We start from the raw sequence: 17,439 nt of genomic DNA, 5'->3' as shown, positions 1-17,439 counted from the left end.
AGACCTGCTTCAGTGAAGTATTTCAAAATATTTGGAAGCAAGTGCTTCATAAAAATAAATGATGGTTCACCTGGAAAATTTGATTCTCGGGTTGATGAGGGGATATTTCTTGGATATTCTCCACGGAGCAAGGCTTACAAGTGCTACAATTTTCGACTGAAGAAAATAGTGGAAAGCATCGATGTAAAGGTTGATGAATATCTTCCAGAAACGGAAATTGAAGAACAAGAAGATGACTTTCTCATTGAAGAAGAAGAATCTAAAGAAGAAGAGATAGATGATGAAGAAGAAGATGAAAGAGAACCACCTCATACCCCTTCAAAGATGAAGTATGTAGAAAGATATCATCCAGAAGAACAGATCATTGGCGATAAAGATGAAGGTGTGCAGACCAGAAGAAGGATAACAACCTCAACCAAGAGAAAAGCCATTGCCCTCCTATCTATGATAGAACCAGAAACATTCATAGAAGCAAGTAAGGATCCTCATTGGGTAAAAGAAATGGAAGAAGAAATGTCCCAAATTGAGAAGAACAAGACATGGGAGCTGGTACCTCGTCCAAAGGACAAAAACATAATAGGAACCAAATGGGTGTTCAAAAATAAAATGAATGAGGAAGGACAGGTTATCAGAAACAAGGCAAGACTTGTCTGCAGAGGCTATTCACAAATTGAAGGAGTTGACTTTGAAGAGACATTTGCACCAGTGGCCCATATGGAAGCTATCAGGATGTTCTTAGCATTTGCTTGCTCGAAAGGATTCAAAATCTATCAAATGGACGTGAAATCAGCATTTCTAAATGGCGAACTCAAGGAGGAAGTCTACATGGAGCAGCCAGAAGGTTTTGATCTGACAGCAGGAAAGGACCTAGTCTGTAAGTTGAAAAAGGCTTTGTATGGGTTGAAACAAGCTCCTAGAGCTTGGTATGCAAGACTGGATAACTATCTCCAACAACAAGGCTTCCAAAAGGGGGTGGCTGGAAGCAATCTATACATAAAGACAGATCAAGGTAAGTTACTAGTTGCTCTTGTTTATGTCGATGATCTGATTTTTGCTAGTAATAATGATGAAATGAGCCATGAATTTTCTCAAAGCATGGCAAAAGAATTTGAGATGTCAATGATAGGTGAACTGTCCCACTTCCTTGGACTTCAAGTATCTCAAACCAGAGCAGGATTGTGTATATCTCAAGCCAAATATCTAAAAGACATGCTCAAAAAATATGGAATGGAGGACTGTGCACCCATGAGCACTCCCATGACCGCAAACTGCAAACTGAGCAAAGATGATGACTCCCCTCTAGTAGATGCAACTCATTACAGGTCAATGATTGGAGCCCTTCTATACTTAACAGCCACACGACCAGACATAATGCAAGCAGTAGGAATGGTGGGAAGATTTCAATCGGCTCCCAAACAATCTCATTTATTAGCTGTAAAAAGAATTCTCAGATATTTGAAGGGAACTTCTGATTTTGGTCTCTGGTACCCAAAGAGTTCAACATTGACTGTAACTGCATACACCGATGCTGATTGGGCTGGAAACATAGATGATCGGAAAAGTACTAGTGGGAATGCATTCTTCCTAGGAGACTGTTTGGTATCCTGGCTCAGCAAAAAACAGTCATCCATATCATTATCCACAACCGAAGCCGAGTATATTGCTGCAGCAGACTGTTGCTCTCAGATACTTTGGATGAAGGAAGCGCTAAAAGATCTCGACATATGTACAAATCAACCGATTATCGTCTATTGTGACAACACTAGTGCTATCAGTCTCAGCAAAAATCCAGTGATGCACTCAAGAACCAAACACATACCAATCAAGTATCATTTCCTCCGTGAGCAAGTAGCTGAACAAAACATCGCTCTGGAATATATCAGTACTAAGGAGCAGATAGCTGATATTTTCACAAAACCTCTTCCTCGGGAAGCATTCGAACATCTGCGACAAAAGATGGGGGTTATTTCTTTATCATCACTCAAGTTCATTCATAAAGATGCAGCAGGACAGGGGGAGCAGTTCGACAGGGGGAGTTCGTATGCATTCCTTTGCCATTGATGTCAAAGGGGGAGAAAGCAGAAGAATATTGCCATCAATAACAAAGGGGGAGATTGTTGGACACAGATTGTCATTGATGTCAATATGGCAATATTCAAGAGGAGGAGACAGAGCATATCGGAGCCAAGAGGAGCAAAAGGAGCCAAGAGGAGCGGACCAAGCCAGAGGAGCCACATATATCGGAGGAGTGCCAGAGCAAGAGGAGCCATATCGAAGGAGTGTCAGAGCAAGAGGAGCCAAGAGGAGCCATATATATATTACAAGCAAATAGGGCCATTGGAGGAGAAAACCCATATATATATGCCTTAACACTATCGGCGGGCACATATTACAAACAACAATGCCAAAGGAAGAACTATCGGGAGTACTGAGGAGTATATATATATATATATATATATAGAGAGAGAGAGAGAGAGAGAGAGAGAGAGAGAGAGGCGATATAATAACACAGACCCGCGGCTCCATTATAAATTGGCTAAATGTAATATCGCATCCGCTATGTCGCTGGTCTCAAAGGGCTGTCACTCCCGAAACCCCCGATTGCGATATACGGTTGTGGACCCGACGGGAATATAGACTGTGGCTTAATATCATATCGCATCCGCAGTGATCGCAAGTCATAAGGGATGGCGCTATAATCTGCCGATTGCGATAGAGGCATGGACCCGATGGACTTATTAAAAACAGTCTATAATATATCACATCCAGAATGTCGAAACTGTTCAAGGTGCAAGCTCCGAAATTCGGAGCCGAAACTCGGAGCCGAAACTCTTATCAAGCAAAATAGAAAGCATATCGAGTCCGCGGAGTAGAGAATCCTTATCGCATCAGCGAAATCCGAAGCCGAAACTATTATCAAGTGAAGTGTAAATCACATCGGGTCCGCAGAACTCTTGTATCGCATCGGAGCAGCGGAGGTAGCGATTGCCGAAATCATCCGGAGCCGAAATTATATTTGGAGCAGCCTAAAGGAGATCGGGTCCGCAACCCATCAAGACTCGCCGATAAGGAATCCGCCGATATGACGGATTCGAATTCAGTTTAGGAAGAAATGTAAGGAGGCATCGGGTCTGCGTTACATTGGAGGAATGGGTCTATTGTTTACAGCGAACGCCGATGTTCATCGGACCCGAAACAATATTATAGGGAGTCTAAAGCCATATCGGGTCCGCACCTCGTCGGAGGTCTGGGCTTAAGAGTTATTGCGACCGCTGAAATTTGGACCCGCCGATAATTGTAAAGGCGGGTGCATAATAATTGAAGTCCGGCATTTGAATTAGAGCGGGGGTTTATAATGTTTTCCGTGTATTATATGATACATGGCCGCGGGGTTAAGGTATATATTAAAACCTGTGCGATGGTTGATAAAGCCTGTGTGATGGTTGATTAATGGCTCGGGTGGTGGCTTCCGATGGTTGATTATTGATAGAAAGCGCCGAATAAAAGGTGGCTTCCGATGGTCGATTAAAGCGCTCGGTGATGGTTGATTAAAGCGCTCGGTGATGGTTGATTAAAGGCTCGGTTGGTGGCTTCCGATGGTTGATAAAACGCTCGGGTGGTGGCTTCCGATGGGTGATTAAAACGCTCGGGTGGTGGCTTCCGATGGTTGATTAAAATGCTCGGGTGGTGGCTTCCGATGGGTGATTAAACGCCTCCGATAAAGCCTGTAAGGTATTAACCACAGGTCAAGGGCCGAGTTTTATTTAAGAAAGGGGAGTTTGGGTTTTTCTACTCAGATTTTGGAACACTTGTATAGACAGAAGAAGCAAAGGAATGGAAGCCGAAGTGTCAAGCGATCAAGTGAGGAGGAAGCCAAAGAGCCAGCATGTAAGAGGAAACGAATGGACAGGGGCATGGAGCATATAAAAGCAGCAAAAACAGAGAACTGTAGTGGTTGTTCGTGAACGGTATAACCTGAGCATGAGATAGTGAAAGCAGCAAAAGAAAAGGGGGCAACAGAAGCAGTGGAAGCTGAAAAGAGCGCAACAACACACCAGTGTATACCAAAGAGGTTGGAGCCTCAGAATTGAACAGGATTGAAGTCCTTGGGAGTTGGTGCTCCTAAGTCCAAGAGTGGTGTCTTGGCAAAATAGAGTTGGTGCTCAGGAGGTTGGAGCCTCACCAAAGCCCAAGTTGGAGCTTGGCAACCAATTGTGACAATCTATTTATTGTATTTATTTTACTGCACAGTTATATTAATAAAAGCATTTATTCCTGCTGTTCATTTTGTGTTCTGAACATATATGTTTTAACTAGTAAAACAATAGTGAGAAAAAGAAATACTGATTCACCCCCCTCTCAGTATTTCCAACAATGTCCAAAACATGTCACAAACACAATAAAATGCCACAACACTAAGCACTTTTCACAACGGAAAATGTACAACGGTGAATCAATGTAGTATGCAATAATGTTTTAACCCAAAACTTGTTATATTACACCTTTAATACAAAAAATAGGGCTCCCGAACCAGGGATCATGGCCCTTACAATTAGCCCTAATACAAGGAAAACTAGTGCTTGATGTCAACAACTTATGACTATCAAACTGCCGTTGAACAATATACACTTGACTTGCTGAAGGGGCATTCAACTTAGCGCTTTCGGTCCATGTACCTTGAACACTTGGTAGGTCCTTTGCCACCTCTTCTACTACTCACAAATACTTCTGCAACTTCAGAATTCTTGCATCTTTAGCTGACCAAAACAACTTCTATCAATCTTTTATCTGCTCCTAGAAGGATTGAACATAGTCTACCCTTAGCCCAATGAATCCCTTCTTGAACTCACTGAACTTAGGGCATACAAGCTGCCCTCTATCACCCTCTTGCTCCTCCAAGAATGCTTGCTTTTAGGGTCTTCAAAGTCTGCCCTCTATTATTCCTCTAGTTACCCTTAGATGATTGAACTTAGGGCTTCAAAGAGCAACCCTCACAATAGCAGTTTGCCACACCAAACTCAGTACTTAGGGTTTTACAAATTTGCCTCCTAATAATTCCTTAGTTGCTCCAATGATCACTGTACATGAGGTCTTCTTGACTGCCTTCTAACAATGAATTAGCACTCCAATCATCATTGTACTTAGGCACAAATACTCCAGCACTTCATAGTCCCTTCTATTCCAACAAGGTCACCATGCGTAGCCTCAAATACATGATGCCCAAACCTTCTTGTATGAAAAACTTATACCACACATCACCTAACAATCATCATCATAGAAAACGCAACACATAACATTAGCTCCACGCCTCCTTTAACTGACCTTTGCTTAGTTCCAAAGGAGTCTTGGCCTTGTGCACAAATAACTGAAATTTCGGCCTAGTTATAGACCTTTGCGGCCACCTCAGACCCGTAACATTGCAGTAACCCTTCTTTCCAACCCTATTACACTTGAGCAACACCTTCATATGGATCGACCCTTATCCCTGCTCCTCTATAGATCTTTGTTCATAAAAGACAAGGGTCTTGACCCTCCTTGTTTGCATAGAGTACAACTCGATATCTCAGAGATTACCCTAACCCACGTGCACAAAATCATGCCCTAAACCACATGTCCGGTAGCTCCTACTCTGTCTGATCCAAGATATAGAAAGGAGACTCAAGCTCATCCTTCTTCACTGTCCAACTCAGCTCCTTTAGAAGTTTGCGGTTCCTTGGCTTGTCCTCACTTAGAATGATTGCTCCTAGATGATCAAATGAGCTTCATTTTGCTTCTACTCATAGTATATTTTGGTGTAGTCATTTCTCGCCAAGGACACATCTTCTAGCCCAAGTCCGTTGAGAAATCTAGGGCATGAATAGTTAAACGATTTCTCTGCTTGATAATTGCCTGTGATTTACTTTTACTTCTTAACTTATAGTCTTTTCTTTGTTATATTATTATTGTGTTCTTTTCATCAAGACAATTATCAACATGCATAATAAAAGACAAGTGACACGGTATGTAGGCTTGTCAGCCAGGGCCAAAACCTCTCACCTCTTGAGAGGAAAACCCGATCAAAATTCTTCTTCTAGATCTTTAATTGATGAGTACCAAGACCATGACACAGATCCTTGACTCTAGTCTCCTTCTAAAAACCTTGTCACTAACCTTGATGTTCTGCCTCTTCCCTGTCTCGACTTTCTTCTTTATCTCGAACTGCTCTCCTCGGCTCCTTCAAGAGAAACTCGGTCTCTATTCTTCACACTGCTCCTTCTCGGCTTCTTCTAGAGAATCTCGGTCTCTAGGCTTTCACTAGTCTTCTCTAGAGAAACTCGGTCTCTAGATCTCTATCTCGGTCACCCAGAAGAATCATTCCTTTGCTGCCCCAGAAGAAACCCCTTCTTTGCTTGCCCATAAGTAACCTCTTCTTCACTTTCCCAGAAGAAATCTCTCCTTTGCTTGCCCAAAAGAAACCTTTCCTCTTTCTCTATGCCCAGAAGAATCTCTTTTGCTATGCCCAGAAGAATCTCTTTTGCTATGCTCAGAAGAATCTCTTTCGCTGCCCTAGAAGAGACCCTTTTGCTCACTTCTTCGCACTTCTTCACTGAATGTATGTTGAGTTGCTTGTCGAATTGCTCTCTTGCCTTCTAGCATGTTCTTCCATTGTTGTAGGCTGACTTGAAGAGGATAAGTGACAAGGTCTTGGAGGATACTTTACATAGACAAATTTGACCTTTTACAAAGTGTAACATGACTTCATTACATGACAATGACTCTATAATTTTATGACTAGATGACAAATAATTCCTAAAGACTCCCAATGGGAGTCTTGACTCAAAAATAAAATCTCTTGCTCATGAAATCCATGAAGCAAGCAATACAATAAATTTATTTTTCTTCTTTACATCACATTACATAAATTCATAATTACATGTCATTATGAAGACCAAACCTAGTTACACTTTTCAACAAAGCCAACTTGAGCCTACATGTCAAAACCCATTAATCATAAGACAAAAAATTCTTTCATTTGATTTTTCGTCACATCATTGGAGCCCTAGGTGCCCCTTAGCCCTTCAAGGGTGCCCATCACGCTTTCAATTATTAAACTATTATTTTTCACCTTGGTCTTGTGCTCACAACTTTGGGTACAAAGCCCATTGCTTGGGTACATTGCTCACAAAACCACTTTTTTGTGGTTCAACTCCTCACAAACTCAGTACCCTAGGGGTTGTGGGAGTACCTCCCAAGCTACAGATTTCAACATCTGCAAGGTTGAGTCCTATGAGGCTACTGAGGAAAGGGAGGTCAATATTGGGTTTCCGGTGGCAGTTGAGGAGAGCACTTGCAATGTGAAAAACATTGTAGCAATTAGTTAGATTATGGTTGATTGTCATGTGGTTGTTGATCAGAGTATCTGTAAGATGGATGCTATTGTTGATGCATGCACCAACATTAGGAAGTCTAAAGGTCAGGAGGATGCATCAGAGGAATGTTCTGTAGGTATAGTCTCGGAAGTTGCCAGTGATATCGACTATGATTGCGATTTTTATGAGGAAGATGATGAACCTGTTTCTTATACCGAAGAGATGATGGATGGGTAGAGAAGCTTTCTTCTTGTGCTGGCAAGTGCCACTCCCTATTCTCATGCATTGATGAATATGGAACAAACATTTGGTGAAAGCAGGTTAAAGATTGATTACAAGTACCACAAGGAAAATCAGATTGTAGAAACAGATATTCCTGAAGCTCATGGCAATCCTATAAAGGGAGTGATGTAGCCGCTACAACACCCCCCAAAATTCTAGCTTGTATACCTAAATTTTGGGTCCCCCTTTTACTTTTCAAGGTTTTAATGAGTGTTCCTATGGCCCCAATTGGTCAAAATCCTTAAATTACCTTGCTATTGTCATAGCTGTGGTTGTGTATGTTCTCATGAAGCACATTGCACATGACTACTCCCCTTTTTTCATCCTCATTCTCATTTCAGGGCCACGATGCTCATGCTCTATCAAAGCAAATGGGAAATAAGGCAATACATGATAGATTCAACTGTTTCAAAGAATAGAACCAATCCTCGAATACTTGGGCTTGTTGAGTTGTCTAGACCAAAAGGCATATAAAACTCTTACCAAGGAGTGGGGTCTCCATATTCAAGAAAAGGGCTATGGTCATTTGTAAAGCATTGCCAACGACATTGATGTGAATCAAACTAGATGTAACTGCAACAATTACGCATTTGAAAACTCCTGATCCGAAGGGCAACATAAGCAAGGTAGACATTGTTATAGCTTCTTTAGGAGAGACAATATGATCAGAGAAGACTGGATCAAATTAGGTGCTACTGTTATTGGGATTGGTGCAAATGAAAGTAATGACCTAGGGCAGAAATCCAAGCTACAGATTGGTAGGTGATGTTGCTTTAAAAAAGAAGAAAACTAAGGAGGTTATGCAGTTAAAAACTCACTCGTCATTATTTCAAGATCGAAAGCATTCAACAATTGACATTTTCTCATGCTCCCTCGAGGGATACTTGCATGATGTGTTCAGATTGTTTTGTCATATAAGATGCTATGTCAAACAAAGCCAGGACTCTTTTCAGCATCTCTTAGTATTGAAGTAACTCTCTTTGAATTACTGGAGAAGTTAAAATGGCCAGGGAAGCCTGCCTCTGCTCGTCTAAGAAGATTTTACACTCATCAGAAGATGCACAAAACTTTACGATCTCACATGGACACAAATTTGAATGAAAGTTTGCAGCCTATAGAATGTGCTTCCTGGGGATGTTGCTGGGGATGTTTGCTGTGTGGTGACATTGCCATAAACCCCAGAGACCATCTAAGGCTAGTGTATGAAGCAAAGCTGCTTAGCTTTATCGTGGAGCAGACTGGGGGCAGTGGATCTGATGGTAAACGTCAAATACTTGAAACTCAACCTACCAAACTTCATCAGAGTTTACCTCTCTTTCTTGGGAGCAGTAAATATATTTCAGAACTAGAGGGATATGGTGACAACCAGTAGGCCCTGGTTATGAAGTATGATATCAAGTTTCAGCTGAGTATTTGATTAAGATTATGGGATTGCTAGGCCAGGTTTGGTTTTGAGAACAATTGAGAGTTCTCAAAAGCTGTTAACATTGCAGTTAAGTTATTTGTCAAAGTTAAAAATGTATAAAAGGTGTTATAACAGAAGGTGAAATTTGGGATTTGTGTTGTGTATATCAAATTCCCAAACACACAGGCATATCTGCTGCTTTATCAAGAATGGTGTGTAGATATTTGTAGGATTGAAGGAACAACAACCCTTAGAATTTGGCATTTTGTACATTTGCAGCAAGGAATGAATTTGGTTGGGAGGCATCTCACCCATGTAGTTGTTTTAAGTTCAGGGCCAGCAACCATACAAATATGATTCAATGAACCCAATTTTCCTCAGCAAGATGGAATTTTAGGCTTTACACTGAATAAAATTTTTGTCCTTTGAAGTGCTTGAATCGATGCTGGCAAGATAATGTTTATATTGATGCAATAGCAGGCAAATTCCTTCATTTAATACTGCAACTATTTTCAAGGCATTTAACATGGTTATCAACAAGACTTACTCGTAAAAGGCATACAGAATGACAAACAAGCAACTCCCAATCGGCCATTCACCATATGTCTCTAGCATACCTCAACCTTTGAAGACATTCCTTGAGAGAAAGCGTGCCATATATTTGACAGAAAAGACAAGGAATGAAATTCTCTTGTTCACAACAGGAAGAATCAATGCACGATATAATGAGTGTGACAGACTACATGATGCAATTCTACATTTTGACTTCATAATCTGAAAACAGTTCATATTGCATGCCAACATGGAAGCCACTTCCTCACTGCCAGTTAATTTCCCAAGGAGGTCATTTTCCTATGTGAAAGATTACAAAAGAGAAGGGGAATATTCTTCTAAAGAGGCTCCCAGGTTCAGGATTATGGCAAAAGAGGGAACACATTCTTCTTAAAAGGTGTAAATGGAAACCTGACATCTGCTCTCATTATCATGTTGCTGGGACACCCTATGTTTTACTGATAGCCATTGGAGCAATGTTGTGAAAAGCGCGAGCGGGATTAAATCGGCGCCGGGAATGAAGCGGAAAAAATCGGAAAAAGCGGGAAAAAAGCAGAAAAAAGCGGGAAAAAAGCGTTTGGTACAAAAATATTCATTTTTTTTCAATTTTTTTAATATCTAAACCATCTACAACATAAAATAAATACATTGACACATAAATATGATAAAAAAACTAATATATAAGATGTTTAATATCATTTCTAGCGCTAAAATCACACATAACATTGAATCATGTCCTGAATAGTAAGTCCTGACTCCTGAGTCCCAGCTCAGCCTCAAAATATCAACAAAAAATATGATAATGTATCTCATCATGTCATAATGTCATATACAATAAAATGAGGTCTAATCCTATTGATTTCCTCTGCCCCTCTTGCGAGAAAATGCCACAACTTTCCCTTTCCCTCTAGATGTAGATGCTGGTGCTTGTGCTGGTGGAGATGGCAGTGGAGTCTGATGTGCTCTAGAAGCTGAAGAACTAGAAGTAGGAGCTATAGGAGGTAGACCACATCCTCTACTGGTGGCAGGGGTAGCCCGAGTAGGTGGTGTCACCTGGAAACATTACAATCTCCCAATCCTGAAATCCTGAAAAACTGATAAGTCTGCTGGATTTTAAATGAAATCTAAAATTCTACTTTCTCCATATGAAATCCAATGAGGCTGGAACCACTCTCAAACATCCTGAGTCATTTCATGGTAATGTTAAAAATTTAAGTAAAAGGATGAAAATGAAGATTAAGGAGAATGTCACTTTTACTTTAAGAATTTAACATTACCATGAATAGCATATCCATACTAGGGCCTAGACTTGATCATTAAGCTGCCCCACTCAAAAATTATTTGTTTCTTTCAAAAAAAATTGCATGAAAAAACCCAAATGACCAAATGAAAAACCAAAAAAAAAATTATAAAATCATGCTGCCCTGACACCCCGAGCTTTTTTCCGAAAAAAGCGCGATTATTTCGAAAAAAGCGGCAAAAATTTTTTTAGGCGCTTTTTTCCCATAAAAAGCACGATTAAATCGGCTTAGGGAAAAAAGCGCGATTTAATCGCGCTTTTAACAACACTGCATTGGAGTATATCTTGTAGTCTTTTTAAAATATTACTTATAATTAAATATGGGGTTATTTTACAATGAGAAGAAGGCCTACAGTAGTCGCTAGTCAGGCAATCAACTGTCATGACTCGTAGCCTTTAGAGATACCCGGTTGAATTAATACTGAAAACGCCACTAGTATGCTATAATAAGATAACTACAGTACTATAAATTAATGTTGCTCTCTGCATAATTATATTAACTATAATTGTTATGAAAAACCATGTTCGTTAGGCTATGATGTGAAGGGAACCAAGCAATGACATGTATAATAAATAATGATGTAGACAAAAACAGACATATCTAAAATTGAGTTTGTTCATAAATTTAGTTGCAAATTGTCTGACTTTATGTGCCACCTCCAATCTTCACTATGTGATCCCCTTCTATTTTTGTCTGTGCCAATGTGGGAACGGTTGTGGATCAATTCATTACTGAGAAACAGGACTTTAGGGAACAGAACCACTCACAACGGCTTGTGTGTTCTAGTCGCGACCAGGCATAGGTGGCATTAGAAATCTACTAGGTTCATTACCTCCTTTTATGCTGATTTATATGGATGTGTTTAATTCTTATACATGTTGCATTGCCTTGGTTTATCACCTGTCCATCTTTCCATTCTTGTTGATCAAACATCTTTAATATAAAAATAAATGGTTGCTTGCTTCCATCTTTTATCTTTGATTTGACTTTGGATAGGTTCAATAACGTTTTTCATTTCGTATGGGCATCTGTTATTTTTCAGGTACAACAGCGATTTGAAACATTGAAAAAAAGGAAGGTTGCCAGCAGCTTTACTGAACAAGGTGAGTGTTTATTAAACTTGTGAACTTCATGTCTTGGAAGTATGGTCATTTGTTATATTGCTTATGTTCAGAATATGTTCAAATAGTTATGCTTTATGTTTGCACGGAGTTTTTGAATTTAGCTAAGATAGAAGTAAAAGACTATTACAGGAAACATGTTTTGACTCGGGTTATGTACAATGAAATAGCTTGGCCCAAATTTCATGAAGTCCGACTGTTGATAATGCTGAGACAAACTCAAATTAATAGAAATACCGATAATGAAAATTTCATTAAGTCAAAGTAACAGGCCTTCTTGTAGACTGTCAGGCCGTTTGTGGTAACCTGGTCTTACATACAGAAAAATTGTGGCCCTGTTAGGATAACGCCTGTTTTGCTTGACGTTTTCTCTAAAAATTTTCGACATAATTCTTATAATCTATACGTGATTTCAAAACATCTTCATTTAGGCGTGATTGGTGCTTTCTATATGTACATGTCCCACATGTTAAGAGTGATCATCTGGTTACTTTATTTCTATTATCTTTATCCTCCTGAACTGATTTATTTGCTTTTATTTTCTAGATTTGGATAATAAGATACTCAAACAGCAACAAGAGGAGGAAGAAAGAAAACGGCAACGTAGGGAGAAGAAAAAAGAAAGAAGGGTATCCACAGAACTATCAGTTATTGTATTATGCTAGAGAGTTGGAAAGGGCCATTTTTCCTGATCTGTGCTGAGCAATACCATGCTTAAATATGTTTTATTGTGTAAATACATTGACATATTGCCTTTGCAATCATGTTTTTGGCACAGAAAGAAAAGGCCGTGGAGGAAGATCTCGAGGACTGTGATCAGGAGGTAGCTGCTATGATGGGTTTTGCTGGATTTGGATCTACCAAAAAGTAGACCACAATCTTCTAATGACACCAACATGATACTCCTGACAAAGTTGAGATGAGTGCACACATATATGATTGTCTAAAGTGCACATATTCCTCTTCAATAACTGACGTGTAGTTCGTTGAAAAATTCATCTGTGACCTGCCTTGAATGGGTTCGTTGAAAAATTCTTATCTTGACTGTATTGATACATTATATGAATGGCACTTTTCATTATGCTTTCTGGTGTTGGAAGAAATTGTATATCCAGTTTAATGTCATATAGAGTTCACATTCTTGTGCATTTCCGTGCCAAAAAAAAATGTTCCATTCCAGATTCCTTGACATTAGGAGTAAGTTTTCACACGTCTTTATTATTACATTACAGAAAGTTGCACTGTGAAGAAGAAATCAAATGGACAATAATGGTCCAAGTTAATTTGGGAATGCGTATGTTATCATCCTTTAATTTAATTATGGGATTTTGGACCTAGGTGATAATAAGGTCTATGGTTAAGAACATTGCATATTTTATTTTAGTGTTATGCTTCGTGATAGACAACTTTTATGGCTTTATCTGGATTCTAGGTACGATCCTTTTTAGTTGGTTGAGAAAGTTCTAATACACTCCTTTGAAATTTCTTGGTTGAGAGATTTTACTGTCTACCTCTCAACCTTATTTATGCTACTTCCCGGGTAGTGAGTGCTCCACTCATTGTTTTTCTGTGCTCTGTAATATGTTGCATCATCTTACTGAAGGCATTTGAAATGTAGTTGCTCCCCACCTTTGTGAAATGATGCATCAAGATCATGTCTCGTTAGCGATGATCCTATTCATTTGTTTCAGTCTTATTGTTTGGAATCCGTTTTTAATTTCCTTAATGTATTTTAAAATATCTATTTTTTCCTTTTTACCTCTTTGAAAAATTAGGTGCACCTTCCATCCATCCTCGAAACACGGCCCTTTGTCCTGCCATCCCTAAAACTTCGTGCAGAATAGGCACATACCTTTTAGGTAACATTATAGTCACTTTTTTCTCTTTGGATCAATTAAGCCCCAAACGTAATTTAGTCCAACATTGCATCTTTATGGTTATCACCATCTTGGTGAACTTCCTAGTAATCACCCTAGAATGCTTCTCAACCTTAAAACTTGTCTTTTTCTGTTGAAAGATTTATTAGGTCTACTTTGATGTGTTCTTTTGTACCATCTCATGGGAGTGTTCTTCTTTTCCTTCATCACCTTGGAGTAATATAAAAGATGAGGGTGCTTCCAAAAATACTCTATGCCCACCTTCAAAACCTCTATTATGGGAAGCGTGGGAATAAATGCACAGTTCGCCACAGGAAACTCTGCTCCAACCAAAAACTTTGTTTCTGCCAGTCGTTTCTCAGCATCATTGAGTAGGCTTATAAGTCCATTCATGTTGGAAGCCAAAGATCCCTGATCATTCAACGTTTCCTCCATGGCATGCATGGTTTGAAGTTTGTTGTGATACTTTTCCACCAAATCAGGATTTCCCACTAGACGAGTAATGACAACTGCCCTTTGAATTTGCTAAAAAATGAAGAGCATGATGACTTGGACAATAATTTGGTGTAAATATTTTTAATTCCCATGAATTGATCTTCTATAGCCACTCTTGGACCATGCTATAATGTTAATTTTAGGCAACAATGGTATGTTCTATGCTTTAGAGCAATTTTACTTCAATTTCTTTATGAGCCCAATATCAATTTCAGTTTAGCAATCACATAAACATGTAAGTAAAACGCTAATAGAACATAAACAAAAACAGTAGAAGACAGACCAAGACAAGAGGACACAAGATGTGACACCAGCCAGGGACAAGCCCCAATGTGGGGAAACCCTTGATCAAATCTTCTTTTAGTCTTCAATAGTTCAGTAGAGGGAGATAGTACATTTTACAAATTTTGATAATTTATAACAGCAGCAAAAGAGCCCTAACTAGAAAAGTCAATGTTGGTCAACAGGGCAGAATACATCCTCAATTTATCTCGGTCAAACCCAGTCAACTTCGCCCTCCGATAGCAAGTCTAATCCTCCCAAAACAATATGAAAAAGTCCTTTCAAAATTGGTCGACAAAAGTCAACTCTGTGGCCAACCCTAATACAGTGAACGCTGGTCAAACAAGAGGTCATATCGCCTCAGTTCTTGTGCCCAAATCTGTGTCTTGCTAAGACAGAATTCCTCCACCCAAAATTGCCCCAAAACAGATCAACTCTTTGTCAACATAGCCCAAAAATAGCCTCGGTCAAATCTAGTCAACGCTGAAACAAAAAAACCCTTCCTTCCCTTCGCACTTGTGGAGAGCAGCATCTGATTTTTTTTGTACCCAATCAAAGTAGGAGAGAGAAGATGAGTGAGTGAAGTGTGTCCAAATGAGGAGGCATCATGTATTTATAGGCAAACGTTGAGGATGAATAGACGTGACTGTTGGACTTCTGAGCCTACATGAGTTTGCTCGCCGACCTTGACAATTTGTCCATAATCAAAATAAATTCATAACTTCATTTGTACATGTTAGAATCGGATGATCTTTAGATCAATCCTACACCTCTTCGAGAGAGGAATCTAATAAAAATATCAGCTGTCATAAATAAGATGATCCATGTGGAGTTTGGCTTTAGTTGCCAATTTTGACACTCCCTCTCAACCAAGGAGAACTCCACCTGCTAATCCATCTGCCAATCTGTACCATCTCTGCCATCTATGCACTGCTCTACTGAACTATGAAGAAGAAGTGATCGAGAATGAATAATACCATTCTCTACTGACCCGAAGTCAGTCCCAATCAAAAAAGAGTGTCTCATACCACTCTTACTGTCCTGAAGTCAGTTCCCATTGATCCCAGATCAATATCAGACATCCTAGCATAGGGAGTACGGTAGTACAAGATGCGTCCATCAGTGGTATTATGGTCCCTTTCCTCATTTCCCTACTCATTGGTCAGATGAGAGGTACTTCCCATGAGTCCCAGACTGGATGGGTAGGATGTCTTGGCAGGAGAAGGATGAACCACTCGTCTTGCTCACATGTCGCCAAGGGGTATAACAGAGGAAGGATGAACCACTCACCCTGTACACAACAAACCACTATGGGAAGGCTGAACCACTCACCCTATGGTTGCTCACCGCTCCAAGAAGTACCGCAAGCCCCTCGGAGTTCTCAGAGCTCAATGTCCATCTCATACAAGACCCTCATAAGAGGGTCTCTCCACGACTCCAAGTCGTTCTTGGAAGGCCAAGAATTTGACCTTCCCCAGGGGCTTTGTTAGAATATCGATGACTTGCTCATCAGTCCAAATGTGATGGAGCCTTATTGCTCATCGTTGTACCATATCTCGGATAAAGTGGTACCTGATATCTATATGCTTGGAGCGATCATGAAACACGAGATTCTCTGATAATTGGATACCACTCTGGCTGGCGTAGAAGATCACGGTGGTATCCAACACATGTCCAAACAACTCACTGAAGAGTTTCCTCAACCAGATAGCTTCACAGGACGCCATACTAGCAGCGATGTATTCGGCCTCGGCAGTGCTCAAGGCAACCGATTTCTGCTTCCTGCTCATCCAGGATATCGAAGCAGAACCCAAAGAAAAACAACATCCAGAAGTGCTCTTGCGATCCACCGCGCTGCCAGCGCAATCAACATTAAAATAACCATGTAGCCTCACAATTCCGGTAGTGTATCTCAGTCCATGAGTGATTGTGCCCCAAAGATATCTCAAAAGATTCTTGGCGGGAATCCAATATATATGTGTTAGGTCCCTATAATACTAGTGATTACCCCATTACTTTTGTCATTGTATCCCTTATTGTCATCGTTGTGACCCTATTGTCCCCATATTGTTATTATTGTGCACCCCAGAAGCCCACTATTGTTATTTATGTGGCCTTATATTATTATGGTTAGGTTGGCTTGTGGGTTATATTGTGACCCCTTAGACTCCTATATATAGAAAGGATGTTTTGTCATTTGAATCATCAAAGAATTATTCATTTGTGTAATGTAAAGGAGGTTTCCTCCTCGAAGAGGCTTACTTTGAAAGCGTTAATATCTCTTTTCTATTTTTTTGTGAGTTGGTTTCATAACATTTGGTATCAGAGCTTTGGATTCTAGGGTTTCGCTACTCCAAATAGGTCATCGTGGAATTTTTGCTATAACTTTTTTTCTGCGACATTTCAGAAGTGAAAAAAAACCCATTTGAGAAGAAATTGGGATAAACCTTGGGTCCGAATTTCAGATCTTGTCTCGCTATATTTTCAGATATATAATCCGAGGAAGTTAGGGTTTTTGCAGGCTCCTGAATTACATCCCAAACAGTTGACCTTGGGAAAATCGTCATAACTTTCTCTCTGAGCATCATATTGCAATTTCGTAAGAAGTTATAGAAAGAGGACGACCTGTAGTTTTCGGTGTATCTGTTTCAGGTCCTAAGGTCAAAACAGTGATACCTGGCACTTCGTACAAGTCCGCTTTTGTGAAAAGGTATATAATCAGGTCATCTTGGGAGATTGTGCATAACGTTTTCTTCAAGAATCCAATTTTGATCA

At 39.9% G+C, this 17,439-nt stretch overlaps 1 protein-coding gene across 1 annotated transcript in view; it reads left to right on the top strand.

The window, feature by feature from the left end:
- LOC149230832 (uncharacterized) overlaps positions 1 to 13,189 on the top strand; it is a 37,785-nt gene extending 24,596 nt beyond the window's left edge. Inside the window, exons 9-11 of the mRNA XM_089379060.1 lie at positions 11,932 to 11,992; positions 12,557 to 12,639; positions 12,789 to 13,189. Coding sequence (XP_089235186.1) covers positions 11,932 to 11,992; positions 12,557 to 12,639; positions 12,789 to 12,881 — 237 coding nt within the window. The 3' untranslated portion in view covers positions 12,882 to 13,189. The remainder of the gene's footprint in view (positions 1 to 11,931; positions 11,993 to 12,556; positions 12,640 to 12,788) is intronic.
- Positions 13,190 to 17,439: the final 4,250 nt, after the last annotated feature.

Source organism: Pinus tabuliformis, chromosome J, assembly GCF_031772625.1.
Source record: "Pinus tabuliformis cultivar Carrire ecotype Pingquan chromosome J, CPIR1, whole genome shotgun sequence".
Taxonomy (NCBI): domain Eukaryota; kingdom Viridiplantae; phylum Streptophyta; class Pinopsida; order Pinales; family Pinaceae; genus Pinus; species Pinus tabuliformis.
The sequence above is the reverse complement of the archived record's forward strand: the minus strand, read 5'-3'. Positions and strand labels throughout refer to the sequence as shown.